Source organism: Heterodontus francisci, chromosome 36 (genome assembly GCF_036365525.1).
Source record: "Heterodontus francisci isolate sHetFra1 chromosome 36, sHetFra1.hap1, whole genome shotgun sequence".
Taxonomy (NCBI): domain Eukaryota; kingdom Metazoa; phylum Chordata; class Chondrichthyes; order Heterodontiformes; family Heterodontidae; genus Heterodontus; species Heterodontus francisci.
The window spans coordinates 33,941,342-33,969,253 of record NC_090406.1 but is presented as its reverse complement, the minus strand read 5'-3'; the positions used below and the strand labels follow the sequence as shown (position 1 = coordinate 33,969,253).

General features: G+C 42.4%; 1 protein-coding gene across 11 annotated transcripts in view; it reads left to right on the top strand.

Moving 5' to 3' along the window:
* The window catches only part of LOC137351738 (zinc finger RNA-binding protein-like), an 85,295-nt gene that overhangs the window by 47,650 nt on the left and 9,733 nt on the right, over positions 1-27,912 (top strand). For all 11 annotated transcript variants that reach the window (XM_068016510.1, XM_068016509.1, XM_068016506.1 and 8 more), the window contains 11 exons: positions 3,884-4,112; positions 5,488-5,669; positions 8,300-8,419; positions 11,117-11,262; positions 12,090-12,231; positions 13,620-13,807; positions 18,211-18,382; positions 19,139-19,280; positions 19,643-19,740; positions 22,878-22,973; positions 24,387-24,498. In XM_068016510.1, the coding sequence (XP_067872611.1) occupies positions 3,884-4,112; positions 5,488-5,669; positions 8,300-8,419; positions 11,117-11,262; positions 12,090-12,231; positions 13,620-13,807; positions 18,211-18,382; positions 19,139-19,280; positions 19,643-19,740; positions 22,878-22,973; positions 24,387-24,498 (1,627 nt within the window). The remainder of the gene's footprint in view (positions 1-3,883; positions 4,113-5,487; positions 5,670-8,299; positions 8,420-11,116; positions 11,263-12,089; positions 12,232-13,619; positions 13,808-18,210; positions 18,383-19,138; positions 19,281-19,642; positions 19,741-22,877; positions 22,974-24,386; positions 24,499-27,912) is intronic.

Below are 27,912 nucleotides of genomic sequence, written 5' to 3'. Positions count from 1 at the left end.
CTGTAATTATAGGAGAAACTGATACTTTTGATCCAGCCAAATCATTTCCTAGGAGTAGATCAATTCCCTCTACTGGCAAACTGTGGACAATACCTACAGTTACTATCACAGATATTAAGTCACTCTCTAGGCCTACTTTATATAAAAGTACGGGTATATGCTCACCGCCAATTCCATTAGCTAAAGCTTTAGTGTTCAGGGCGCTCTCTGGTGGAAACGTGCTATCTTTCCCCAACAAGTGTTTGGGTTGCTCCTGTATCCCTGAGTATAATAGGTTTTCCTGCCTCACTTACAGGATATGGAGTTACTTTCACCTTTGACAAAAATTCATTATAACTCTCGGGTGTTTGATTCTTAACCTCTACACTCATTTTGGTTTTAGTATCTGGTTTTACAGCTGGCGTTATAGCCTGGTCTGCTATACTCTCAGTCAGAGTCTTTCCTCTGCACTAGCTTTGCGTGCCCCAACAAGTCCTGTGGGTTTACCTTGCAACTTCCAGTACTCTGAACAAAGATGACCCGTTTTGTGGCAATGATAACACTTCGGCTTGCGAACCTCACTTCTACCCTCAACATCTTCCTTTCTGACCCGAGGAGGTGATCCTGGGGTATTCCTAGCTGTTCCTTCTTGTCCCCGGCTACTTGCCTTCCTTTCACTCTCCCACTTTTTATCCTTGGGGTTACGGGGGGCAATGGACAAAAGGTTTTGGCTTATTCACCAGCTCAGAATCATCAATTTCCACTGCTTGCCTAGCTTTCAAAACTTTCAGGTTATTTACATGAGTTCTTACTACTGAAGGAATGGAGTTTTTAAACTCTTCTAAGAGGATCAATTCTTGAAGGTTCTTGTGTGGTTTCCATCTTTAATGCCCGTATCCAACAGTCAAAATTAACTTGCTTCACCCTCTCAAATTCTACATATATCTACCAGCCAATCTCTAAGTTCCGAAACTTCTGAAGGTAGGCTTCAGGGACTAACTCGTACACAGGTGGGATAGCCTTTTTTGCCATCTCATAATCTGCAGAAGCATGGCATAAACTTCATGAGCTCTGCCTATCAACCTGCTTTGTATAAGCAGTGTCCAACTTTCCTTCAGCCATTTCATCTGTTTGCTTATTTTTTCAAAAGGTATGAAAAATGCCTCTACGTCCCTTTCCTCAAACTTAGGAAAAGCTTGAATAAATTTAAACAGCTTTTCGCTGGGCTCTGAGCTAAATTCATTTTCTTCCTGACTCGAATTTTCCCTGGATTCAAAACTACCCTTTTGTCTTAGTTCAATCTCTTTTAGCCTAAATTCCCTCTCTTTCACTTTCTCTCTGAAATGCTCTCTCTCTCCCTTTCCTCCAATTCAAGTTTTTTCATTTCTAATTAAATTCTATCTAATTCTACTGCATCTTTGTGTGACTTATGACCACCTTGTTCCTCGGATTCTTCTAATTCCAGATGTTGGGCTATTAAGTGAATTATCTCTGCTTTTTGGCACCTAATTTCAATTCTAACCCCAATGTTGCTGCCTATTCTTTTAGTTTGTTCTTAGTTTAAAGTTATCAAGTCACTGAGGGAAACATTCTGCTTTCCCAAAAACTGCTGCAACCGCTAATGCCATTACTATGGCATAGACTGTACCTTATTATACAAGAGACCTGGTTCCTTTTATTTCTTTGTAATTGGTGTTTGATTTGGATCCCAGCAATCGAGTTTCCAATTGATATTATCCAAGACGCGAGAGCAATTAATATGATGCCAGATGCAAGCTGTCCAACTTAGTCTGATTCTGATCCCAGACGCGAACCGCCTAATTAAATATGATTTGACCACGGATGAGTCCCCGATTCAAATATGTTATGACCATTCAGGACAAAGCCCCTAATCAAAATATGATTCTGATTGTGGTGGGAGTAATGCACTGTCAGTTCAGTCATGTCGCTCCACAGGTTGCATCATATTTCTTTCAGCTTTCCAAATTGGAAAAAAAAAACAGCCATATTGAACAATCTGGTAACTCCTGAATGAAGCGAACCAAGCCAGGTATCTTTAGATATCAACAAATTAACTATTTATTAAAAAAACTAAAATCTTAAACACCACTAAGATAAACCAATATCTATAGACCTTATAACTTATTTAAAAATCTGACTCCCGCATTCACATGCATATACTCAGTTTTAAATTAGCTGACTGATAAATAGGAAAAAAATGAAGTCTTTGCAGGTTATGCTCCTGACGAATGGAGTTTTCCAATACAGAGTCAAAGTTCACTTGCAGTCTTCCAAGGTGCGATGAAACAGAAGATCCTTCCAAAGATAGGGGTTCGGCCGTAGTAGTATTTCACACTCCTTTTTTTACAGCGATGAACACAGCAGATCTCAATTTGTTGTGAAAGAAAAAAGCCTTTTTTCTTATTTCTTTATGGAATTAATTTGGCTTGAAGCTTTATAGAATTTTGAGAGGAACAACGCAGTTTTTCTTCATTTTAAATTGTCTCAGAGAGCTCTCCTTCCTTCACTTGCTGGAACAATCTCTCAACTGACTGCTGTTCAGCTAATTTTTAAAAAAAGTCAAAATTGCAACATTGAATCTCTGTCCTCTATGTGGCTAGCAGAATGCACTTTGACCAAAGCTTCCAGAACTTGCTGCCTTAAAGATGCACTGATCTGATCTTTTACAGTCTTAACGGCGCACCGCAATATTTCCGAGGAGAGTAAAAAAACACAGGACCGTGACAGATGTCAGATTGAGAGTCTAGAAACTAGAGGTCATAGTCTTAAGATAGTGGGTTGCCTATTTAGGATTGAGATAAGAAATTTCTCCACTCAAAGGGTTGTGAATCTTTGGAATTCTGTACCCCAAACGGTTGTGGATGCCCAGCCGATGACTATGTTCAAGACTGAGATATAGATTTTTGGGCACTAAAGAAATCAAAGGATATGAGCATAGGTTTGGGAAAGTATAGTTGATGTGGATGATCAGCCATGATCTTGGTGAATGGCAAAGCAGGCTTGAGGGGCCGCATGTCCTACACCTCTTATTTTTTATGTTTTAACATAAAGAAGAAAAACTCGTTGCCGGGAAGATTTTGTATCTGGTACAAAGCAACAGAAATAACATTTTAGTAAATCTAAAATACAAGGACATCAGTTTGAAAATCTAGTTCTGAACAAATAATCAAGCTCAGAATTTTCTACTCAAACAGATTTATAAGATTTCTGCTCAACTGTCTTGGTCCATCTTAGCATCTGGCAGTGTAAATAACTCATATTATTCAATGCTTAGAAGTCAGTTACGGCAACAATGAATTTCAGTTTAACCCAGCTGGTACTGGAGTTCCTGAGTCAGAAGTTTGTGGGTTCAAGCCCCACTCTAGGACATAAGCACATAATCTAGGCTGACACTGCAGTGCAGTACTGAGGTAGCACTATTATTCAAGGTGCTCAAGGATGCAGTATTAAGCTGATATGCTATCTGCTTGTTCAGGTAGGAAGATCTCGGACCATTCAAAGAAAATCCGAAAGTTCTCCCACTTGCTAATCTTTTCAGCCAACACCGAAATAAATTTAAAACAAAATACTGCGGATGCTGGAAATCTGAAATAAAAACAGAAAGTGCTGGAAATACTCAGCAGGACTGGCAGCATTTGTGGAGAGAGAAGCAGAGTTAACGTTTCAGGACCTGAAAGGTTATCTCTGTTTCTCTCTCCACCAAAATAAATTCCTGTTTTTGGAATCTCTTAATTTGTTTGTACATGGTTGTTATTTAGGCATGTATATAAAATGCTTTGGGACATCCTGAGGACTGATTAGAGCTAATTGCAACACTTGTAAGCCTAGAGTTCATGTTTGTTGTAAGAGTTAAATGTATTTTAATCATTGTTTGTTTCTGCAGGTTGTTAAATTGCACACCAAATTGGGCAAGCCAATTCCCTCTACAGAGCCAGTTGTAGTGAATTCAACATCAGCTGCAGTAAACAAGACAGTGAGTAGTACCACCACCACAGCCACAGTACCAGCAGCCATCCAGATGCCTCCCAAGCCAGCTGCTGCCTTCACTAACAATACAAGCAAACCTACATTAGCAGTGAAGAAACCTGTAACACCCAAAATAACATTTGTTGGTACGTTGAAGATTTTGAACTACAGATGTCTTTTCCTAACCTCTGTAGTCTGTTTGCACTGAAGATCCTGTTCGTTACTCATTAGCTCATAACTCTATACTTAGCTCTCTTGATAGCTCAGTCTGTAAATATTCTGTAGAACAGAGCTGTGCAAACCAGGAAATTCTGTAGTTCAATCTCCAGTTGTAGAGGTGATCTCCAAGGCACTTGGGGCTGAGGAATGAAGCAATCAGCCTGGTTGCTGGTCCTCATCACCATCCAGTGTATCTCTGTTGGAAACTCCATTTATGTGGATGTCAAATGATGGCTCTGCTGATGCTGCCTAACTGGCACCGCTCACTATCTTGGCCACTTGGGCAGTGCACTAGAAGGAGTCTGATCTCCAGAGAACAAGGAGGGAGTGGGAGGCTATCCACTTAACCTGTTTTTATAGTGCTTTTCTATATGTAAGTTCCATACATTTTGTGGATAGGGACCTATTTTATAAAATGTTAACATTTCTGTTGTGCATCGATGCAGATTTTGTTGGCTAGGCACCTTGCGCATCTGAAAGAAAAATGCAGTCTTGAGTTATTGCCTCAATATAATCATGTAATTTAATAAGTAGCTGTATCTTTTAAGTAGAAAGTTGATACTGTAATTGGTGCACGTGATTTGTGAGAAAGTGGAAGTTGAAGCACTGTGGTGTGTGTGTCTGTCTGTCTCTGTCTGTCTTGCTGTAGGTCAGTCCAGATTGAATCTGACACTTGCTATTTGTTAGGTGAGAAGTTTTCAATCCAATCTGCTTGATTGGCCTCAAGGGAAAGAGGCTACTGAATTGGACTTGATGTTGGATTCCATGGTAATCTCAGGATACTGTTAAATCAGCTGTCCTTTGCAACTTGTACTACAACATTTAAACAAATTGTTCATAATGAAACTGAATAAATTTTGGAGAGGATGAAGAGTATAATTTTTGTTGGAAGCTGTAACCCCCATATAAACAATGCAAGAATTTATATTATGTGTGGTAAGTGAACAAGGGAGACTGTTGGATTATAGTAGTCAGTCCAAACAGGTTTTACATTGGAGCTTTGATCCAACTTGCATCTGGAGTGGCAAATGGAGTAGGAGCTTTCATTCCACTCTGGAATCAGATTGGGTCATAACTTTGGATTTGCACTATTTTACACCAATGTTACTATTGTAGCATAAGCGCATCCTTGAAGGCTTTGCACCTGTTGCACTGTTCTAGGCTTCAGTGTTTGTTTGAACTATAATTGCCAGACGAGGTGTACTGGTACAGTAATTTCATGTAGTTTGCACACTAGCAAATATGCACTGCAACTTAGCTTCTATTTGAAGAAATTCAAAAACTTCTCTTCTGCATTCGAAGGAGGAAACAAATTACAGACGATGGGGAACAAAATGGAAGAAGTTAAAGTCCCAATTACTAAGCCGGAGTCCCAGATGCAGGAATTCAAGCCTGAGCAGATTGCAGCACCAGTGCCAGCTTCCACTATCCCAGTGCAGCTTCAGAATGATGTCCAGCCTGTAGGCCACGATTATGTAGAAGAGGTAGCTATGTCTAAAATATGTTTATATAATCAAAATAAAAGGGAATATTCCACTCTTTGCTACTCCAGGGGAAGGGAGCTATTGAGTTCCTAAAGTAGAACATTTTTTTACAACTGAAAGCTTTTAATGACCATGTTACAATAATGTGTAATGGGGAAGGAGATTCCAGGAAGAATTTTTTTTTTTACATAACCTTTACCTCCTATCTTACCTTAAATTTCCTTTCTTTTAATTAATGTTTTCTGAAGTATGCTGCTTGCTCCTAAAGCAAGTTTTATTCATGCTCTACTGAGTTAATTATTCTCAGGACAGTGAGGTGAGGTTACCTACAGCAACTCCTGCAATACACGGAAAGGTGGAGTACAGAATCAGAGGGGCTGGGGTGAGGTGGTGGTTGGGAAGAAGGAGTTTGTCCCACCCATATTGTGTGTTACATGTAGCCAATAGTCAATACCTGCAAATGAAGAAGAGTTGTCTGGTTGAGGTATCGGAGACTGTTGGGACCATATCCCACTAAGAGCTAGGGCCTCCAAAAGATAGGATGTCCCTTGACACTCCAAAATGATTGTATTATAAACCTTGTGGTGGATCGAGATAAGACCAACTATTGCCTTCAGGTGAAGTGGGTTTAGAAGCTTCGGATTTTTGGTCCCGGGTGATCAAGTGCAGTTCAATCCCCATTTTAATTTCATACATTCTGTCCTTTTAATTTCCATTATAAATGCTTGTGTCCTTAATTCTAAAGGAAATTGGTTATGTAAACTTGCACTGTGATTAAAATCATCACCATGAGTAACACAGTAGTAATTGCATGACCAGTGTACATGAGCAGTTTCTGTTATAAATATGGGTATACAAATTTATTGGTACATTTGACAGTGTATACAGATATTAGTTTGGTATTACTAGTTGACCTGTGGTAGTGTACATAGTAAGTTAGAGAATGTGGTTTCTCTCTTGCCTGTCTCTGCTGTCTTTGTGCTGCTGTTCTATATCTCATTCTCTGCTTTTCCTATCGTGTAGAAGATGTGGCTGTGCAGGGAGCTACCAATGGCTCCAGGCTTCATTTGGCGAGTTGCAAGGAAAATGTGGCCCTTGGCTATTCCCTTTCTATCCCCCTCTATCCATTACTTGTGCTTTCCCTTGTGCCATTGTTTCATTAGCCCATCTCTATGCCACTAGTTGCTGTTCTTCCCACCCTCTCAATCCCTTTATCCTCTCCCCTTTCTTTCCCTTTTTTGCTCCCCATCCGCTCCGACTAGCTCCCCAACAGCATGGCCAGAAACTAATCTCGTCTTCCACTAGTTTCCCTCCTCCCCTACCTTCCTGTTTTCCCCCCAGAGGGTTTGTTTGCTTTCAACTTTAAAAAAAAAAATCAAATTAGAATAATCAAAGAATCCCTCTTCCTTATAGGTACTAGCAATTAGAACACTCAAATATACAAAATATAAGCCATTATAATGTTTTTTACCTGTCAAAATGCAGGTGAGGTTCTTGGCTTCAGAATCAAATGTTTTTGAAAATTTAATTCATTTCGAAAATTTCTAAAACACAGGTATGTAATGAGAACACTTCATTCCTTTTTTTAAAAAAGACAATGAATTTTACCTCCGTTTTGGAACTGGTTCACTAACCTCAAATATTTTTCAAAATATTTTGAGCAAACTTAGAAGCTAAAGAAAAAAACATTCCTTGCTATAACTGAACAGCGCTGCACATTGTTACATTCTCAGACTGCACAATCCTAATTCAACTAAATGTAATGGACAAAGAAAGGCTGTTCCCATTAGCTGATGGTACAAGGACTAGGGGACACATTTAAAGTTTTGGGCAAGAGATGCGGTAGGGAGATGTGAGGAGGAACTTTTTTATGCAGCAGGTGGTAATGACCTGGAACACTCTGCCTTTGAGGGTGGTGGAAGCAGAGACGATGAATGATTTCAAAAGGAAATTGGATGGGTGCTTGAGGGAAATAAACTTGCAGGACAGCAGAGATACAGCAGGGGAATGGGACTGATTGATTGGACTGCTCTACTGAGAGCCAGCATGAACTCCATGGGCCAATTGGCTGCCTCCTGTGCTGTAATGACTATGACTCTAATTTATAGCATTATAGTTCTGGGCAAATCTATTAGCACCAAGCCCAAGCTTTTGGCAAAGGCTGTGACCTTCAAGTAAAAACTTCAATGAAGACATTGAGCCAATTCAGTACTTAAATTTAATCATGTTCTAGAATATATTATTTTGTTTTAAAGACTATTTTGATTAAACTCTTATTTTGGACATTAGCAATTATAGTTAGAGGGGAAAAAGGCAGATTTTTAAAAGCAGAACCATTTTGGGAATTGTGGGAGCCCAGAGGTCTGATTGCACAATTAGTGTCAGGTTATATAGGTGTTTCCATAATAAATGTGAATATGGGAATTTATAATTGGGAAATTGACAAAAGTGGGTAAAATATGGCAACAAATTATGTAGGGAATTCGAAAAGCTATTTTGACTTGGTTACTTTGCTGTTGCATTTTTTTGTGGCATGTTTTTCGGGTTTTGGTAGTATGTGTCTGCATGTTTGTTTGCCTGTCCTACCCAAGTTAATCTTGCTCATGCAGTTTTTGTTGTACTTCATTTAGGTCCGGAATGATGAAGGAAAAGTGATCAGATTTCATTGTAAGCTTTGTGAATGTAGCTTTAATGATCCTAACGCAAAGGACATGCATTTAAAAGGTCGCAGGCATAGGCTGCAGTACAAGGTAAGGGCTTCCGTCTTGTACGTTTAACTTCAGTACACTGTTCGCTGCATGTGTTGGGATTGCTCTATTGGGCATTGGTGAATACTGTACTGTGTAGGGCATTAGTTATTGCTGCAATGTTGCATTTAGGGCGTAATTGTACATAGGCCTAATTTAGTTTATCCATTATTTCATAAGGATTTTTGTTGAATTACAAGCAAACCCTCACTTGTATTTTTATTGAGAATGGTAGGTTGAGTACAGGGATTAGGAATGCTGGTTCTGCTGGTTTGTTTGAAATGGCTAGTTAAGTAAAGCAAAAGTCCTGCTTTGCAGAGTTGAGTGCTAGCAGTGCGCTGCATTCCAGTGCTGAGTTGTTGGATATCTAATCGATGAGAGAGAATTGTTTTGGTATCGAAAAACCCTCCGTGATCATCTGATTGGCTTTCAGCCCATTTGGGATGGGGATACTGCTGTTTGAGAGTGCAGACAATTGTGGTGCTTTCTCCGATAGATTGAGTGGCATTGTTTTGCTGGAGCATCTCTTGATCTCTCATACTGCACATCCTTCATGTCTTGAGTGACTTGAATACATTTTTGTTTTTAATCAGACCTCTGGGCTCCTACAATTCTCAAAATGGTTTACTTATTTTCTTGAGAATTGATGGATCTATATCATTGGTCTGCAACAGTTACACAGCACAAGAGATCAAGTGTAAAACATTTCCAAATAGTTGCTTGTAATGTTTGAGCAAAATTTGGTATAACTATCACCTGTTTTAAGTTAGTTCTTTCTGCTAACTGTATAAGTGGCTTTCAATTTTGTTTCTGATCTGATTTCAAGCAGTGGCTTTGTGTGTTCTGAAGTTGTTTAGATTGCCTTTCCTCTGCTCTTTCTATGTCTGGCTCACATGTCCTGCAAACAGATGTGAGATGAGTGATTTGTTAAGATGGTCACAATGTGTGTGTGCAAAGTGACACATTGTTGTGAACAGGTGTGATAAGGTGCCACCTCAGATGGGCCTGGAACATATAAAAGAAAAGCTGCCCCCAAATGTTTAATGGGAAGTATTGTGTCTCTTTCTCCATCAAATTCCACTGATCATTGGATATGGCTTACTGTAGCTTTCGATGCTGAGTCAGTTCAGTGCATCTGTGTGCAAAGGCTATGGTGCTATTTTGTATTGAAATGCAAGCACGGACCTACAGATGTGGCTAGGCGTGTTTAGTGAGCCAGGAGTAAAGGCACTGGATCTAATTACTGGTCTCAAATCTGTTTCCTCTGCCGTTTGATCATTTTTAATATTAGCAATGGCACATGGATAAAAACACCAAGTCTGTTCCTGCTGTGATTGAAGCACCTAATCTATTCAATAACACTCCTAAAGCTGCAAGTTTAATGATTACTGAGTTGGCTGTATATAAAAGAATTTTTGTGTGAATACTTAATAGTACTTCAGGATTAGGTATAAAGAGTTCTAAATTAAATGCCAGCATTTTCTCTCTCTTTTATCAGACTAATCTGACCTATAAGGCCAGGGAGCTGTTCCATGCTGGGAAACCCATATCTACTTCATCCACCAGTGCCTGAGGTCTATTTGTTCAGATTTTTAAGTCCTTTGTTTCTGTCTAAACTTTTGCTAGGTTTTGGCCGACACTCAAGACCATCGCTGGCCTCCCTGATCATTCAGTATCTTCCTAAATGCTCCCCTGCTGTAACAGGCTGCTTCTTTCCTGGTGACATGTGGAAGGTAATAATTACCAAGTCCCAAACCAAAGACTTCTGCCACCAGCAGGAGAAAGGCAACAGGTGCATGGGAATGCCACCACCTCCCAAGCTCCCCTCCAAGTTGCACACCACCCTGACTTCAGAGTTGCTGGGTCAAAATCCTGGAACTGCCTTTCTAACAGCACTTTGGACAAACCTTCATTACATGGGCTACAGTGGCTCAAGAAGGCAGCTCAGCACCACTTTCTCTGGGGCAATTAGAGATGGTCAATAAATGCTGACCTTGTCCACAGTGCCCACATCCTGTGAATGAATGAATAAATTAGTTATATCCTTTTGCACATTCATCTTGACTTTGTTCGGTCATGTCTTTAGTTAGGTTTATGCAATGAAAATATAAATGCAAAGATTTTGCAATCATCAATCAGATGCAAAAATAAAATTGCTTTGTCTTACACTGCGATAAAATGCAGGAGATGATTTATTGGGGGGGGGGGGGTTGGGGGTTTAGACCCAAGAAAACATACAGGAATTAAAATAACTAGATCCAAGGAAATAAAACTGAAGAACTGATGGAAACACAAAACAGGTCAATCAGCATCTGAAAGAGAATTACAGGTTAATTGTTCAGATGGATTCAGTAACCTGTGTCTTTCCCTTTCAAATGCCGACTTGCTGTGTACCTCTGACATTTTCTGTTGGATTTTTGGTATTTGATAGTACTCTAATTTCAGGCAAGGGGAAAACTAGCTGGAATAAATACTGGTTCAGGAATGGATTTGCATTAAGCTTGGTTAAGAGATCCTTAAAATCAGTGGAGTTTTTAAACTCCCTTTCTACTGAAGAGTGTTTCGTTTTTAAATGTCTATCTTTTTATTTAAAAAAATCTTTTTCATTTGAGTAATTTTTGGCTGAGTCCAGTAAGTGAAGCTGAACTAAAGCATTTTTAATATGTGACGATACTGCTTTTTCTCTTCCTTTATTTAAAGAAAAAAGTGAATCCAGACCTTCAGGTTGAAATAAAACCAAGTATCCGAGCCAGGAAAATCCACGAGGAGAAGATGAGAAAACAAATGCAGAAGGAGGAGTACTGGAGAAGGAGAGAGGAGGAGGAACGCTGGCGAATGGAAATAAGGTTAACACTGCATTTTGGCGGGAAACTGATCCACAAAACAAACAATTCAAAAAAAATTCTTGTTTCTTTCGGCAGGTTCTTGTCTGTCATGTTCCTTGCATGGCTGTTGTAATTTAATGAATCAAAAATCTAGTAATCCTTTTTAAAGAATGTTTTTGAAATTAGGAAAAAATATTTGCGAGCCCATGTACAGAAGCTGTTGGTAAAATTGGCCTGCAGAGCTGGTGGAGCAGTGAAAGTTCGTAAACCTCGGTACTGGTGAGAGCTGGCACCTTGTCATTTACGTGTCTCTCCAGACGCTGAATATTGTGGCCTTGCTTTCGAATCAGAGGAAATCTATCTTGTCCTTCTGTGCTTTGTGAAATTCAAAGTGCTCTTGGACTATTGAAGGTCTCCTCCACATTAGAGTCTGCTAACACTTGTAAAGCAGAAACTGGTACAAGCACTCATCCCTCTGCACTTTTATGCCACTCTGTTTTTCTATATGATTGCAAGAACCTGTAATGAAAGGTTGTTTAGACAGTAATTGAGAAAAATTGGGCTTTGTAACAGTCCTCTGTGATGAACAGCAGAAATAACTAAGCCCTCATTTTTTTTAGAAAAGGGGACATCCAAGTACTTCAACCAACAATACAGAAAACAGATTAACTGATCACTCATCTCTCTTAGCTATTTGTGGAACATGGTGTGTAAAACAACTGCCATGTTCACCTCCATAAGTGACTGTCCTTCAAAGCAATTCACTGTATGTGAAGTGTTTTGGGATGTTGAGCGGTTCAGTAAGAGGTATATCTGTGTTTCTAATGTCTTCTGTTTCATATTTACAGGCGGTACGAAGAGGAGATGTATTGGAGGAGAGTGGAGGAAGAACACATTTACTGGGAAGAGCAGCGTCGCAGGTTAGCACCAGACTGGCACCCACCACCGCTAATGGGAAGACTGGGCATGCCACAAGCACCTGCACCCATGGTATGTTTTGAACCCATGGTAATTCACATTCATTCCAAAAAGGAGCTCCTTAATGGGTCAAAATTGAGAATGTACTATGCCACAGAAACTGTTTAACCCCAAATTGCTTTCTATACCCAAAGCAGTGCTGGGATATAAACATTTACCTCCACACAATCTCTGTTGCTTTTGAGCACTTAATTCAGTAAATATAAAGTCCATGTCACAGAGCAGAATTGAGTATTACACTACAGCTTATTAAATTATTGTTAAAACTGTTGCTAGAATGTTGTCCTTTTTCCTCATTCCACCATCCCCAACTTTTCGCAGTGTGAACAGAAAAGAGCACTCTGAAAAATCACTTCGGAAATGCTCTGGAATATATCTGGCATCTCTTCCTAAATCGGTAGTAGTCATATTGAATGAATGCTTCATTTTGTACATTGTGCTTAACTGGCACAGCATGACTGTTGCAAAAACAATAGTCCTAAGCTTGCATTTGTTGTGTTTTCTCCATTCATGTTCTGAAGCCATTGACTCTTGCTGAACATGAAGGACAAAATTGGTTTGGGTTCCTGCTCCAGTGATCCCTACTGGAAAAGCACTTGTGGCTATTGTTCCCATTAAGCTGCACGAGTGCATGGATGCACAGCAGCCTGAAAATTACCCTGTAGGTCTTGTTCTGTGATGAATACCATGCACAAAAATTTGAAGGGCCCGCACATTGAAATATGGCCATGCACGAGAACTAAATTTTAAAGGGCACATTGAGGGCTGGATCAAGCTTGTCTGTAATTACCTCAGCTGAATGGAGTTCTAGCACTCCATATCATGGCTTCATGAAAACCTGGGTACTGGGTTAAGAGAGTGACTGGTGCCCATGCTGCTGTATTCGAGAAAGAGTTGACTCCCTTGAGAAGCAAAGGGGGAAAAATTGGATTTGTAGGTGTAATGAGGGGAATGCTTCAAGAGGGTGGAGAAGCAGTTGGAACAAAATCTTAGGCCATTGCAGCGTAGTGTGTGCGCACATACTGGGGCATATTGTATGGCAATAGCCAGCATCAGCTTCTGAAAGTTCCATATAACATTTTTCCCCAAATCTAAAGAGGAAATGTATTAATGTTTGCTGTAGTGAAATATCTCCTTGTGCTGAGAGAAATCCTCTCTTTTGGAGCAAAGACCTGAAGTTCCTGTTTGTTTCCCAGGTTCATTGTCTCGCCGCTTCCAAAGCGGGTAAGGGGCTCATCATTCATATTTGATTCTAAAATGACAACAGAAGTTGCTACAGCCTGCTTGCAGCAATGTATTAAATGTTGACGCCATTTTCTTTTGAAACATTCTTGTTACAGGAGGCACTGAGGTGTGGCATATGAATGGCTGTATAATGACGATTGTATTCAATGTTTCAGCCTCCCCGCCGTCCCGATTCCTCAGATGACCGCTACATCATGACAAAACATGCTAGCATCTATCCCACAGAAGAAGAATTACAGGCCGTGCAGAGGATTGTTTCTCAAACAGAGCGGGCTCTCAAACTGGTGTCAGATGTTATTTCTGAGCAGGAAGGTCTCAAAGATGGAGAAAATAAGGAGAAGGGGTAAGAAATTTGCAGCTGTGACCCTAATGAACCAGGACAGCACATCTTGTGATATTTCCATAAAACTGGTATATAGGTTTTTTGATGCCAGTTTTTGCTGTGGTAGAATCTTAATTTACAAAAGAAGCTTGCATTTATACAGTGCCTAAGTTGAATATTTCACAACTATGAATTGCAGTAACTAATATGTAAGCAAGTGATGTCCATTTTGCAAATAGCACAATTCCACCCACAACAATGAAATGAATAACCAGCTAATCTGATTTGTTCAAAAAAATGAAAGATGTGCATTGAGATAGCGCCTTTTACAACGAGGCGTTGCAAAGTGCTTCAACAGTCAAATGAAGTACTTGTGAATTGTAGTCACTGTTGTAATGTTGGAAATGGGCAGCCAATTTGCATACACCAAGCTCCCGCAAACAGAAATGTGATGACAAAATGTTTTTTTTATTGTTAATTGAGGGCTACATATTGGCCAGGACACCAGGGAGAATTCAAATGCTCCTCTTTGAAATAGTACCATGGGATCTTTTATGTCCACTTGAAAGAAAGAACAGAGCCTTGGTTTAATGTCTCATCCAGAAGACATCTCTGACAGTGCAGCACTTCCTCAATACTGCACTGGTTGTCTGCCTCGATTTCTGTGCTCAAGTCTCTGGAGTGGGACTTGAATCCACAATCTTCTGACTCAGGCAAGACTGCAACCAACTGAGCAGACTTGTTTCTGGTATTTGTTGAGGCAAGAATGTTTGCCGAGAGAGCTGCTTCCACCTTTTCCATTAATGCCATGAAATCTTTGACATCCACCTGAATGGGCAGATGGGGCCTCTGTTTAATTTCTTATTGACAATGCAGCACTCTCCCTAGTGCACTGGATTGTGGTATTTAAATTCACAACCTCCTGGCTCAAGAAGCAAGTTAGCTTTGAGGCAAGCTATCAACTTAAATAGCTTAATTCACCAGTGTATTATTTACCATTTAAGGAATGAAATGCAGCAGCACAGAACAATTTTCTTGCCTCATCTTCTAAGATGCCCTCTCTTACTGGGATATTGGTTCATTTGGCACTAGTTGCCCTCCAGTAGCTTGTCCAGGTAGTGATTCTTCACCCTGTGAGCCTGGGCCTTCAATGTTACAGAATCGTACAGCATAGCAGGAAACCATTCAGCCCTTCGTGCCTGTGCCAGCTCTTTGAAAGAGCTGGCCAGTTTAGTGTCTCACTCCAGCTTTCTCCCTATAAGCCTACAAATTTGTCGCCTTCAGGTACTTGTTAAATTGCCTTTTGAAAATTCTTGTGGAATCTGATTACACCACTCCTTCAGATAGTGTGTTCCACATCTTAACAACCCTCTGAAAATCTTCAACTGTTTTTTCTTTTCCTAATTATTTAAAATCTTGCCACCTCTGGTTACTGATCCCCACTTGCCTGAGGAAACCATTTCTTCCTACTTGCTCTATCAAAACCCCATATATGCCTTTATTAGGTCTCCCCTTAACCTTTGTGCTCTGAGAACAATTTCAGCTTCTCCAATCTCTCCACGTAACTGAAGTCCTTCATTCCTAACAATGTGGGTATGCTACTGAGAAAGGGTATAAGATCAAGATTGACCTCATTCTTGTTGCCATGCTTTCTTCCCATGTCTCCAGGGGATTCACTGGGTAAGGACCTGGAACCTGGGGTGATTTTCTTTCTCTTGCCTCCCACCCCCCACCTCCAAACCCAATGTGATGGTGCTGAGGCCAATCATCTTGTCCCCTATTGCTGCTCACCTCAGATCAGCAAACTCCATGCATACCAGCAGTTAAACCTAGGACTTTACTAGTAGCACACAAAGCAGTAACCTTCCAGTACCTCACTCAAATGGTGTATTCAGATTTGTATAGACCAATTTGATTTCACACCTCTTTGTATATAAAGTTCAGTGAGAATATTTGATTAATATCTAACAGCCTCTTCAATAGTGTTCTAATTTAGACTTTTTCATTCATTTTGTGGTACATGAGTTGCTTTGCTGTAAGTTAGCCACTCAAGAAAAAAAAACTGCAAACTTGACTGACTTTGTGGCCTGACTGCAATGTCTAGGGTGTCGTACTTGACTGTTATAATCTGCAGTTTATTAATGCAGACCATCAGTGCTGATTTGTTTTCTGAGGACTAACTGCTCTTTCACTGTGATCTCCGTTCACAATGCGTAGCTTACTGCAACTAAGCCCGGGAGGAGGTTACATCACAGATGCTTCTTGTCCTGCCATTTACCAGATGTACTGCCTACAGGATTCATAGTGTGTCTGCTAATAATTTGTTGTGTATAGTTAAGGCTGGGTTTGCTTTGGTGTATACAAAAATATGCTTACAGTACAGTGGGAAGAATCTGAAATCGGTCATTGGAATCTAGCAAGTTTTACTTGATTGTGGTTCAAGAGTATTCATGTCTTTAGAAAATAGATGTTTAGTGTGATAATAGATGTTTATTTGGCCCCTAATATATTAGTGTGGTTATTCACTTTGTTGTGAGCCATAATGGCTGGTTTGAAGATTGCTGTCACAGGCCTGCCATGCAACATTTCTGTCTGCATTAATTAAGTTTTTAAACAAACCTCACTGTCACTAGGTAGTTAGAGTTGGTTCAATTAGTGGAGTTTAGCAAATCCATCATTGGAAGCAGTCATACTGTTTTTCAGTGTTTACACCATTAGTTATTGTGCTCCTGTGGCCCTTATAACTGTTTCTGCCACTATTGTCCCCATAAAGTAATTGATAACTCTCTGGATTTTTATCAATCTGTAGCATAATGTGAAGCTTTCAGTAAACCCTCCCTCTGAACAGGAATTTACTTTGTAGTAACGTACCACTCTGTTCCCAACCTTACTTCCCTTGGAAGATTTGTTGTTCTTCTCAGGGACCCATGTAAAACATATTATGCGGAATAAATGTTCTAAGTGTCAAGTAGGGTAATTTTGCTATTATTCGAGATTAAGCAATATATAGCTTGGTGAGTCCTCTTCCTGGTTTATCTTTGCTCTTAGCAACAGTCTGTAAATCTGCCTGTTTAGATCAACTTCAGACTTGAGCCCAGCCAATCTGGGCAACAGAACTGCAGTGAGGTCAGTAAATGCAATGGTCGGATCGCCCTCTGATCTGTTCATAGATCAATAAATTGTGTCTGCTGGTTATGTCCTCTGTCTCGAATGTTGGGGTTTTTATTGGAGATTGATCCAATGGATTGGGATTAGCAGTACCTTTCTCTGGTGTAGCTATCTGATATATTAATCAGTGCTTGCGGCCCTATTTGTGGCCCTCATTTCTCTTTTTTTTTCCCCCCACTCCACTGCAAAGAGTTGAGTAGGGGAGATGTGCTATGGTTTTCCTTGTCACTTCCTCTTAAGTTAGCTTTTGAATCATTTGCTACATGTTTCAGGGCCTGCCTGGTAATTGAAGGGGTGCAGATCATCCGAAATCTTGCTGTGCACTAATGCATTTTTTGTGGGGAGGTTTACTGATACTCCTATATTCATTAGTTTGAAAGCCTTTTGGAGTGTAGTATTTGGCCAGTTATTACTGATACCTTTGGTACTAGATGGCTAGAGACTGGTTCAAACTCCATCCAGGAATTGAGCACATCCTATAAGCTGCCATTTCACTATCGGTGATGTGTCAGAGCTGCTGTCTTTCTAATGAAGTGTCAATCTGAGGCCACATCTACCTGTTCAGGTAGATTTTATGGCACTATTTAAAGAAGTACAGGAAGCTGTCCTAGCTAACATTACCCCCTCAATCAGTGCCATCAAAGGACAAGTTAACTGGTCATTTTCTCACTTGAGGTTGTTCCAGTGTGTAAAATGGTTATCTCATTTACCTACATAAGTGACTGCTGTCCAAAAAGTAATCTATTTGGATCTAAAGTGTTGGACAGTGAGACTGTAATAAGCTGCTATATAAAATGTAAATTCTGTTTTCTGTTGTTACTGTTCTATTCTTAACTGGCTGCCTTTTTGGCTTCAGACTTGCAATATTTGTGTTGAGAATGTTTTTAAGGTGTTGGTAGCTTTGCTGGAAAATGCAACCAAAATGTATTTTATTTTTAACTGAAGACTTAAGCAGCAATACAGTGAGAGTATTTAATGCTTCTGCACTCCATGCCGTATCCTCCTTTCACCTGCCATTTAGTGGCAATAAAGAAGTGATGCACTGATGAATATGATTGACTTGCTTTCTAGATAGGCAATTTTCCACATTCTAGAATGTCACTTTAAAATTATTTGGATGCATTATATTTTGAGCTGAATTTGAAACCTGATTTATACCTTCATGTGAAAATATAACCAAATTGACATTTTGTTAATATGTCATTGCTAGCTGTTTAAACCCCTTTAACTGATGTTTAAATGACATGTTTTCACAGAAAAGGTGATATTGGAACACGTGTGCTGAAAGGGGTCATGCGTGTTGGCGTGTTGGCCAAAGGATTGCTTCTGCGTGGCGATAGGAATGTTAACCTTATCCTGCTCTCTGCCCACAAACCCACGAAAACCCTTCTGGAGAAAATTTCAGCTCACCTGCCTAAACAGCTCTTGGTAACTTTCTTCTGACTTCATGCATACTGACCTTCTGTGGTATTGGACTCTATGTAGCAATATTCTGTATTCTGATGGATATGGGGGGAAATAATCTTTAAGTTGTTAATCACATTTGACACTTTAAAAGATCTGTGTAAAGCATGAAGAAAATTGTCATGTGACTCAGTTACTTCAGCTTAAGGAAACCATTTAATTTTATTTAGAGATTTGAAAACAGTTTCTTCTATCAATTTTTCAAACTGATTTAAAACCCATTGAGATTTGTGATTCTGTGAACTGTGCAATCAAATGACCTGAACGGTCGATGATTTTCTTGCCTCCTGTAAAGAGCTGACTCTTGTTTGGATATGGTTCCACAGGCACCCATTCGTACCTAGGCCAAGAGTGCAAATCTAGGTGAGCAGATTGTTTGACTGTGAGGGCGAAATATCACTGCAAAGCCTAATTCAGTACTCTCCCAACGTCTGCCAACACACTTTCCAGTGGAATAAGGAGTAAGGGTTTTGTCCCCTTCCTAGGCCCAGAGCCCTGAAACCAATTATAGTGCCACCTCCAGCAGCTGAAATCAGCTAACTTCGCAAAGTAGGAATTGGTCCTGGCTCAGCTCAGGATTATTTATCCATTGTTACTGGTTTTGTATTGTTGCAGTGCACAAAAAAAGGAAACTCATGGAAGATTTTCATATAATTGACAGTTTTATGGTCTTCTACTTCAGATCTTTCCACACACTTAGTTCAAATTTTTATTTTGCAGACTGTAACAGAAGAGTCATATGAATTGAAAACCTGCCCCAGTGAGTCTTGCATCTTCCTTTCTACAAGTAAAGAGCCCAAGATGCAGGTCAAAATTTCGCTGACATCCCCTGTCATGCGAGACGATGTCGTGAAGGATAAAGGTGAGATTCGTAAGGCAATTTTAAATAACATTGCAAGAACAATCTAAGGGTCACTGACATTTACCTGAATCACTGGGCTGGAATGGAGTTTGGCCCCAAATTTCACAATGGCATGGAGAGATTAAAAGTGTAACAACCTACCAATGCAAGTAGCACAAACCTTTGTTCCATTGGTTTTGTGCTTACTGTTTAATTTTCTTCCCCACTACCCTCAGCTCTGCTCAGCTCACAGTTTCTCAGTTCATAACTGTAGAAAACTTGTTAACGTTGTGATGGCTTGTTCAGTATTTCAGCTCTCGTTCGCACATCACTACTATTAACTAACTGCTGTACTTTTGGACTATCCCCTCTTTATTTTTAAGATGCAACCACTGCCCCAGTGCAAGATCCATCAGATGTATTGAACAAGCAAAAATGCCTTGAGGGTCTGGCTGCCCTTCGTCATGCCAAGTGGTTCCAGGTAAAAATATACTGTATAGCAGTTTATTTGTCAGTATTTGTTAGCCGTAGGCAGGGCCACTGATTTATGGTGTCTGTCAAATTCCATTTTTGTAGGGGATTCTGTGATCTCTACCTGGTTTTGGAATTGCTTTACGTGATTTGGTCAATCTTCAGTTAGAGCTGCGAGTTTATATAGAGTGACTCAATCAAATTTCTTATTTAAAAAAAAAAAGACAAGGGCAAGTGCTGGAATTCAAACAGAACATTCTGGATATACACAGAAGGTCCCTCAGCATTTGGAAAGAGAGAGAGAGGTTAACTCCAACTCCACTAATGAAGGTTCTACACCCAAACCTTTAACTTGTCTTTTTATCTTTACAGCTGCTGACAACCCTGGATTTTTCTGCAACATTTTTTGTTTCCGTTTAATTATGTGGGAATCCAGTTTTAGCTGCATTTTAAGAATCAAACTGTGATGCTAGGTGATTAATCAGTGGCCTTGGCTACACCCATCCTTTTTTATTTAGGAATCTTCAGAACCAAGGGATTCGCCAATGCGTTGAAACTCTCTTCAGCTTATGCATGGGTGGCTTGGATAGTCTATCGGTGACACTTTTAAGGACATTTTTCTTAATTTTCAGAAATTTACATGTACATCCTGTTTCTGTGGCATTTCAGGAGCACAGTGCTGCAGTACGTGAGCGTATTGTGTACGAGAAGAGTGGGTTGATCTAAGGCTGGCACCTGCAACACTGGTCCTCTTACAAAAGAGAAGCATTGGATATGTTTATGAACACTTCTCTAAACTGTTGGTGATGGAGTGACCAACAGATTAGACACTATAAATAGGAGATGCATATATAACAGAAAAAAACAATGGTGATATATATCTGGAATTAACTTGGATTTAAATAACACTTAATCGCATTGCGCAGGACAGCTCAATGTGTTCCACGTTCTATGAATTACTTTCTGAAGTGCAGTTACCGTTGTTGATGTGGGTCAATGTGCAGCTAGTTCTATATGTGCTGATTTGATCTACGGGACAAAATTTACAGGACCAGTGATTTGTCATGGGGTGACATCCTGGCACTTCAGTTATAATGGGCAGTAGGTTTTTAAAATGCTGGTGTGTTCCAGTAGAGTTAGAGCACTGGCTACTGTCAAACAATATGGATGGTATTCCTTCTCTCCCCTTGCTTCCACCCCCCCCCCCCTTGCTTCCACCCCCCCCCCCCCTTGCTTCCACCCCCCCCCCCTTGCTTCCACCCCCCCCCCCTTGCTTCCACCCCCCCCCCCTTGCTTCCACCCCCCCCCCCTTGCTTCCACCCCCCCCCCCTTGCTTCCACCCCCCCCCCCTTGCTTCCACCCCCCCCCCCTTGCTTCCACCCCCCCCCCCTTGCTTCCACCCCCCCCCTTGCTTCCACCCCCCCCCTTGCTTCCACCCCCCCCCCCTTGCTTCCACCCCCCCCCCCCCTTGCTTCCACCCCCCCCCCCTTGCTTCCACCCCCCCCCCTTGCTTCCACCTCCCCCCCTTGCTTCCACCCCCCCCCCCTTGCTTCCACCCCCCCCCCTTGCTTCCACCCCCCCCCCTTGCTTCCACCCCCCCCCCTTGCTTCCACCCCCCCCCCTTGCTTCCACCCCCCCCCCTTGCTTCCACCCCCCCCCCTTGCTTCCACCCCCCCCCCTTGCTTCCACCCCCCCCCTTGCTTCCACCCCCCCCCCTTGCTTCCACCCCCCCCCCCCCTTGCTTCCACCCCCCCCCCCCTCCTTGCTTCCACCCCCCCCTCCTTGCTTCCACCCCCCCCTCCTTGCTTCCACCCCCCCCCCTTGCTTCCACCCCCCCCCCTTGCTTCCACCCCCCCCCCTTGCTTCCACCCCCCCCCCCTTGCTTCCACCCCCCCCCCTTGCTTCCACCCCCCCCCCCTTGCTTCCACCCCCCCCCCCTTGCTTCCACCCCCCCCCCCCTTGCTTCCACCCCCCCCCCCTTGCTTCCACCCCCCCCCCCTTGCTTCCACCCCCCCCCCCCTTGCTTCCACCCCCCCCCCCCTTGCTTCCACCCCCCCCCCCCTTGCTTCCACCCCCCCCCCCTTGCTTCCACCCCCCCCCCCTTGCTTCCACCCCCCCCCCCTTGCTTCCACCCCCCCCCCCCCTTGCTTCCACACCCCCCCCCCCTTGCTTCCACACCCCCCCCCCCTTGCTTCCACCCCCCCCCTTGCTTCCACCCCCCCCCTTGCTTCCACCCCCCCCCCTTGGTTCCACCCCCCCCCCTTGCTTCCACCCCCCCCCCTTGCTTCCACCCCCCCCCCTTGCTTCCACCCCCCCCCCCCCCCCCCCTTGCTTCCACCCCCCCCCCCCCCTTGCTTCCACCCCCCCCCCCTTGCTTCCACCCCCCCCCCCTTGCTTCCACCCCCCCCCCCCTTGCTTCCACCCCCCCCCCCCTTGCTTCCACCCCCCCCCCCTTGCTTCACCCCCCCCCCCCTTGCTTCCACCCCCCCCCCCTTGCTTCCACCCCCCCCCCCTTGCTTCCACCCCCCCCCCCCTTGCTTCCACCCCCCCCCCCCTTGCTTCCACCCCCCCCCCTTGCTTCCACCCCCCCCCCCTTGCTTCCACCCCCCCCCCCCTTGCTTCCACCCCCCCCCCCCTTGCTTCCACCCCCCCCCCCTTGCTTCCACCCCCCCCCCTTGCTTCCACCCCCCCCCCCTTGCTTCCACACCTCCACACCCCTCCCCCCCCCCCCTTGCTTCCACACCCCTCCCCCCCCCCCCTTGCTTCCACACCCCTCCCCCCTCCCCTTGCTTCCACACCCCCCCCCCCCCTTTGCGCAACTGGAGAAGGGCATGTTGGGGTCACAGTTTCTGTCCGTTTACCTTGTGTTTCCTTTTGGCAGCTCTGCCCCTGGAATCTTTGAAATGTTCCGTTTTCCCGAAATATGTACTCTCTGTCTAAGACATATCTGCCTAATGTTAGCAATTTTGAAGCTGTGAAGTGCTAACTTTGGCCAAAATAGTTTCACAAGCATCTGTTGTCTGAATTACTTTGTGTGCGTCAAATCTCTTATGAGTTGTGAATACAGAAATATTTTGCTACTTTCACATTATCTCTGCATTGTGCATTTGACATTACTGAATAATCATTTTCTTTCCGAACTTGAAGGCTCGGGCTAATGGCTTGCAATCCTGTGTGATCATCATACGAATTCTGCGTGACCTGTGCCAGCGAGTACCAACGTGGGGAGCCTTGCCAGACTGGGTGAGTCTGCAATTGCCATGTGGTGTATCTTTCACATTTGTCTTCTGTTACAAGGTGATTTTAGTTAAGTGATAAAACTTTCTACGAGCATAGGCAGCAGTCTGTAACTTCACCATGTTATTAATATGCGAGACTAGAAACAGCAAGCTATTCATTAAAACCAGTATGAGTAAATTGAATCCTCTCCTTATTGGCTGCTTATGTGGAAATCACTGGATAATGATCGAATGGAAACTCTAGCTAATCCAGTTAAGCCATTTGCAGTTTGAATCGAATATTTTGTCCATTTTTTCACCTGATGAATCTTCGCTATTTCTGGCAGGAGGTTAATTGCTGCTGCTTCTGTCCAGAAAAACTGAGGATGAGTCCACTCTGTTCCTTCAAATTATATGGCACCTGTGCTCAAAATTCCAGGCTCCTTGCAGTGCAGTGGCTGAATTGCTACATCCTGACCTTTTCTGGGACTTTCAAGGCAGCGGGAAATAAGGTTTCTTTTAATACTTCAAAGATGTGCTTTCTCCATGTCCCAAGTCTAAGCAGCAGCTGCTGGTTCTCATTTTTGACTCCACTCTTTAGTCCTTTATCTGTTGATATTTTCTTTGACCTCAAGGGAAGCTCCTACATCTAGCACTCGGCCATCTTCAGATAGCTGAATACAGTGCAGCCCCTCCTAAAGGGACTTAACGATTTCTCTCTGCTGTTGCCTCAGCTCTAGAATATGGGTTTACGATGCTTTTATGCCGTGGGTGAACTTGTCTGCAGTTGGTAATCCAGTTTTTGTGTTTGATATGAATTCTTTCCATTTGGTATCTTAAAGTAAGCTACCTTCTAGTGTTCTGTAGAAAAGGTCAACTTACTTGCTTTGTGTATACTGTACATATAACACCTTAGAAAGTAAGAAACAGCAGCAATTAACCTCCTGCCAGAAATAGTGAAGATTCATCAGGTGAAAAAATGGACAAAATATTAGATTCAAACTGCAAATGGTTTAACTGGATTAGCTAGAGTTTCCATTCGATCATTATCCAGTGATTTCCACAGGGCGGCGCAGTGGTTAGCACCGCAGCCTCACAGCTCCAGCGACCCGGGTTCAATTCCGGGAACTGCCTGTGTGGAGTTTGCAAGTTCTCCCTGTGTCTGCGTGGGTTTCCTCCGGGTGCTCCGGTTTCCTCCCACATGCCAAAGACTTGCAGGTTGATAGGTAAATTGGCCATTAGAAATTGCCCCTAGTATAGGTAGGTGGTAGGGAAAATATAGGGACAGGTGGGGATGTGGAAGGAATATGGAATTAGTGTAGGATTAGTATAAATGGGTGGTTGATGGTCGGCACCGACTCGGTGGGCCGAAAGGCCTGTTTCAGTGCTATATCTCTAAAACTAAAAACTAAAACATATTGCTTTTTCTTTTAAACAGGCAATGGAACTTCTTGTGGAGAAAGCCATTAGCAGTTCTTCAGGCCCATTAAGTCCTGGTGATGCAGTGAGGAGGGTATTGGAATCTGTTGCCTCTGGAGTTCTCCTTCCAGGTACGTCTCTGCTTGTTTTGGCAGTAAGGGAAATGGTAATTCATTTTCTTTGGCTCATATCCTGTGCAAAGCATTCATTGTTCTTCAAAACTATACATTGAATTTATATTCAAAATGAAGGGTGACAATTTTTGGAATGGAATACTTTCTGTTCTGGGTACTATTACAAGACTGCTTCTGTCTCTTTTGTAAAATATGTTTTAAAGACCTTATAGTTGAATTCCGGACATTGATTCATCTGGAGATTGCTGAAGTTGGTATTTTTTTTTAAAAAAAGAACGGTCACCAAAAGGTTTGGACTGAGAATGTAACTGTAAACGGATACTGGAAGGCACATGCTTGCAAATGACCCAGCAGGGGTTGTGCTTGTGACTCTGAAAGGATGTTTACAAAGGAATGACTGGTCAAGATTTTTAGATGTCACAGGGCTTACTATTGAATAGTTTTAGTTTCATTTTGAACTGTTTTTTAAAAAAAAAGCCAGTTGGTGTTTGGAAGGAGTTGCTGCACACCTGCCAGGAGGAGACAGCTGCAAATTTTCTCTTTGAGTAATCCCTGCATCTTTAAGGATATCCTGCATCAAGTTTTACTATTTCCTCCTGTATTTGAAGAAACCTTTACTGCTACATTGCTGCTATAAGACCCAAGAAGATCCTTCTGCTGCTTCCTGGTGTAAAGCCTGACTGGAGCTTTTTGTGCTGCATTGTTTGGAAGTCTCTCCAAACTGATCATCAACATTGCCCGGAAAGAACTGTTCTCGGAAGATCCCATTGACAGCCGCCTATTTACCTTTGGGACACCTCGCCAAAACAAAGGACTTCCATACCTTTTCAACCTGTGTTTTTTTTATTCCTTCTATTGCTTTGTAACAGCTGTAAACGAAAATCCCTTTTCAATTTTTCCCAGTTAACCAATTGTGTGTGTGTGCGTGTGTGCTCGGATAAATAAAGGGCTTTAATATTTCAGTTCGCGTATATGTTTACTTATTGTTTAAAACTCTTTTTATAATCGGATAATTTTGTTTATTGAAGAAACCTAGTTGGTGTGCTTTATTCTGGGGAAAAATAGAGTATCTGATTGACCGGTTCAGTAAGTGGGGAAAACTTAACTATATGTTGTCCACTGTGGAGAAGTGGGACTGAAGTAACAGTGTATTCCTCCTGTCTCGGTCGTAATATTAATTGGGGGCACGTGTTGGCATTTAAACCTAGTGCCGACTACGCTCAGTTGTAAGTGAGGTAATAATTTAGATTAGAGATACAGCACTGAAACAGACCCTTCGGCCCACCTAGTCTGTGCCGAACATCAACCACCCATTTATACTAATCCTACACTAATCCCATATTCCTACCAAACATCCCCACCTGTTCCTATATTTCCCTACCACCTACCTATACTAGGATCAATTTATAATGGCCAATTTACCTATCAACCTGCAAGTCTTTTGGCTTGTGGGAGGAAACCGGAGCACCCGGAGAAAACCCACACAGACACAGGGAGAACTTGCAAACTCCACACAGGCAGTACCAGGAATCGAACCCGGGTCCCTGGAGCTGTGAGGCTGCGGTGCTAACCACTGCGCCACTGTAAAAACGGAAAATAAAGGAACCAGGTTTCTTGTGTAATAGAGTAAAGTCTACACTACCAGAATGTCTGTAGCAGTCGCTGAAACTTTTCTGGGGATAGAGGATGTATTCCTCGGTGACTTGCGAAACTTAAATATGGTTAAGCTAATAGCATTGGCAGTACAATTGGGATAGAATTGAAATCATTTGAAATTGAAAGAAGAAAGTAAATTAGAGGGTATTGAACTTGAATTAGCTAAAATTCAGTTACAGATGAAGCAACTGGAGCTTCAACAGGAAAAATAAATAGCAATAAGAAAACTTGAACCGGAAAAAGAACTAAAACCTTGAGCAGGCACAGGAAATAGAAAAACTTAAATTGTCACTTTTTCTAAATCAATGAAAAAGCTTGAGTTTCAGGAAAAGGAAGGGGAAAAAAATTCAAATTAAAAAAGATGGAACGAAGGCAAAAGGGTGGCCTTAACGCCAGTGAAGATTCTGGTGAGGAAGAATCTGAGTCCAGCCCAGGACCTAGTGGAAAGCTGTTTAAATTTATATAAGCTCTTCCTACGTTTGAGGAAAAGGACGTAGAGGCATTTTCATTTCTTTAGAAAAGATAACCAAACAAATGAAATGGCCGAAGGAAAGCTGGACACTGTTTACGCAAAGCAGGTTGATGGGCAGAGCTCATGAAGTTTATGCCATGCTTTCTGAGGAGGCTTCTGCAAAGTGAGATGGCAAAAAAGGTGCTTCTCTCTGCATACGAGTTAGTCCCTGGAGCTTACTGACAGAAGTTTCGGAACCTCTGGAGATTGGCTGGGCAGACTTATATAGAATTTGAGAAGGTAAAGCAAATTAATTTTGATCGTTGGATATGGGCAGTAAAGATGGAAGCCATGTATGAGAACCTTAGAGAACTGACCTTCTGAAAGAATTTAAAAATTCACTCCCTCCATTGGTCCGAACTCATGTAGAGAACCAGAAGGTTTCAAGGGCCAGACATGCAGCGGAAATTGCTGATGATATTGAACTTGTGAATAAGCCCAAACCCTTTGTCCGTCACCCCCACAAGAAGGATAGAAGGTGGGAGGGTGAAAGGAAGGCAAGTAGCCAGGGACAAGAAGGAACAGCTGGGATCTCCTCCTCAGCCCAGAAAGGAAGGTGCTGAGGTTGGAAGTCAGATTCGCAAGCCTAAGTGTTAGCATTGTCACAAGGTGGGACACCTTCATGCAGAATGCTGGAAGTTGCGAGGTAAACCCATGAGACTTGGGGTACACAAAGCCAATGCAGGAAAAGGGGCCCTGACTGAGAGTACAGTAGATGAGACTGTAGCTTTGACAGCAGCTGTAAAGCCAAATACAAAAACCAATGTGAGTGTGGGGGTTGAGAAGATACCTGAAGGTTATAGGGAATTCTTGTCGAAAGGAAAAGTAACTCCTTCTCCCTCCAGTGAGGCAGGCAAACCTATTATTATACTTAGGGATACAGGAGCAACCCAAATTCTCTTGCTGGGGAAAGGTGTAACATTTCCACCAGAGAGTGCACTGAATGTTAAAGTTTTAGTGAATGGTATTGGCGGGGAGTATATCCCCTTACCTTTGTATCAGGTGCGCCTAGAGTGTGACCTAATGTCTGGAACGGTAACTGTAGGAGTTGTCCATAGTTTGCCAGAAGATGAAGGCGATCTACTCCTGGGGAATGATTTGGCCGGAGCGAAAGTAGTAGCTTCTCCTGCAGTCATGGCCAAGTGAAGTTAGAGACAGAACAGTACAGGAAAAGGTTCCAGGAATTTTTTCCGCATGTGTAGTAATATAGGCAATGACTAAAGAAGTTCCGTTGTCGGAGATAA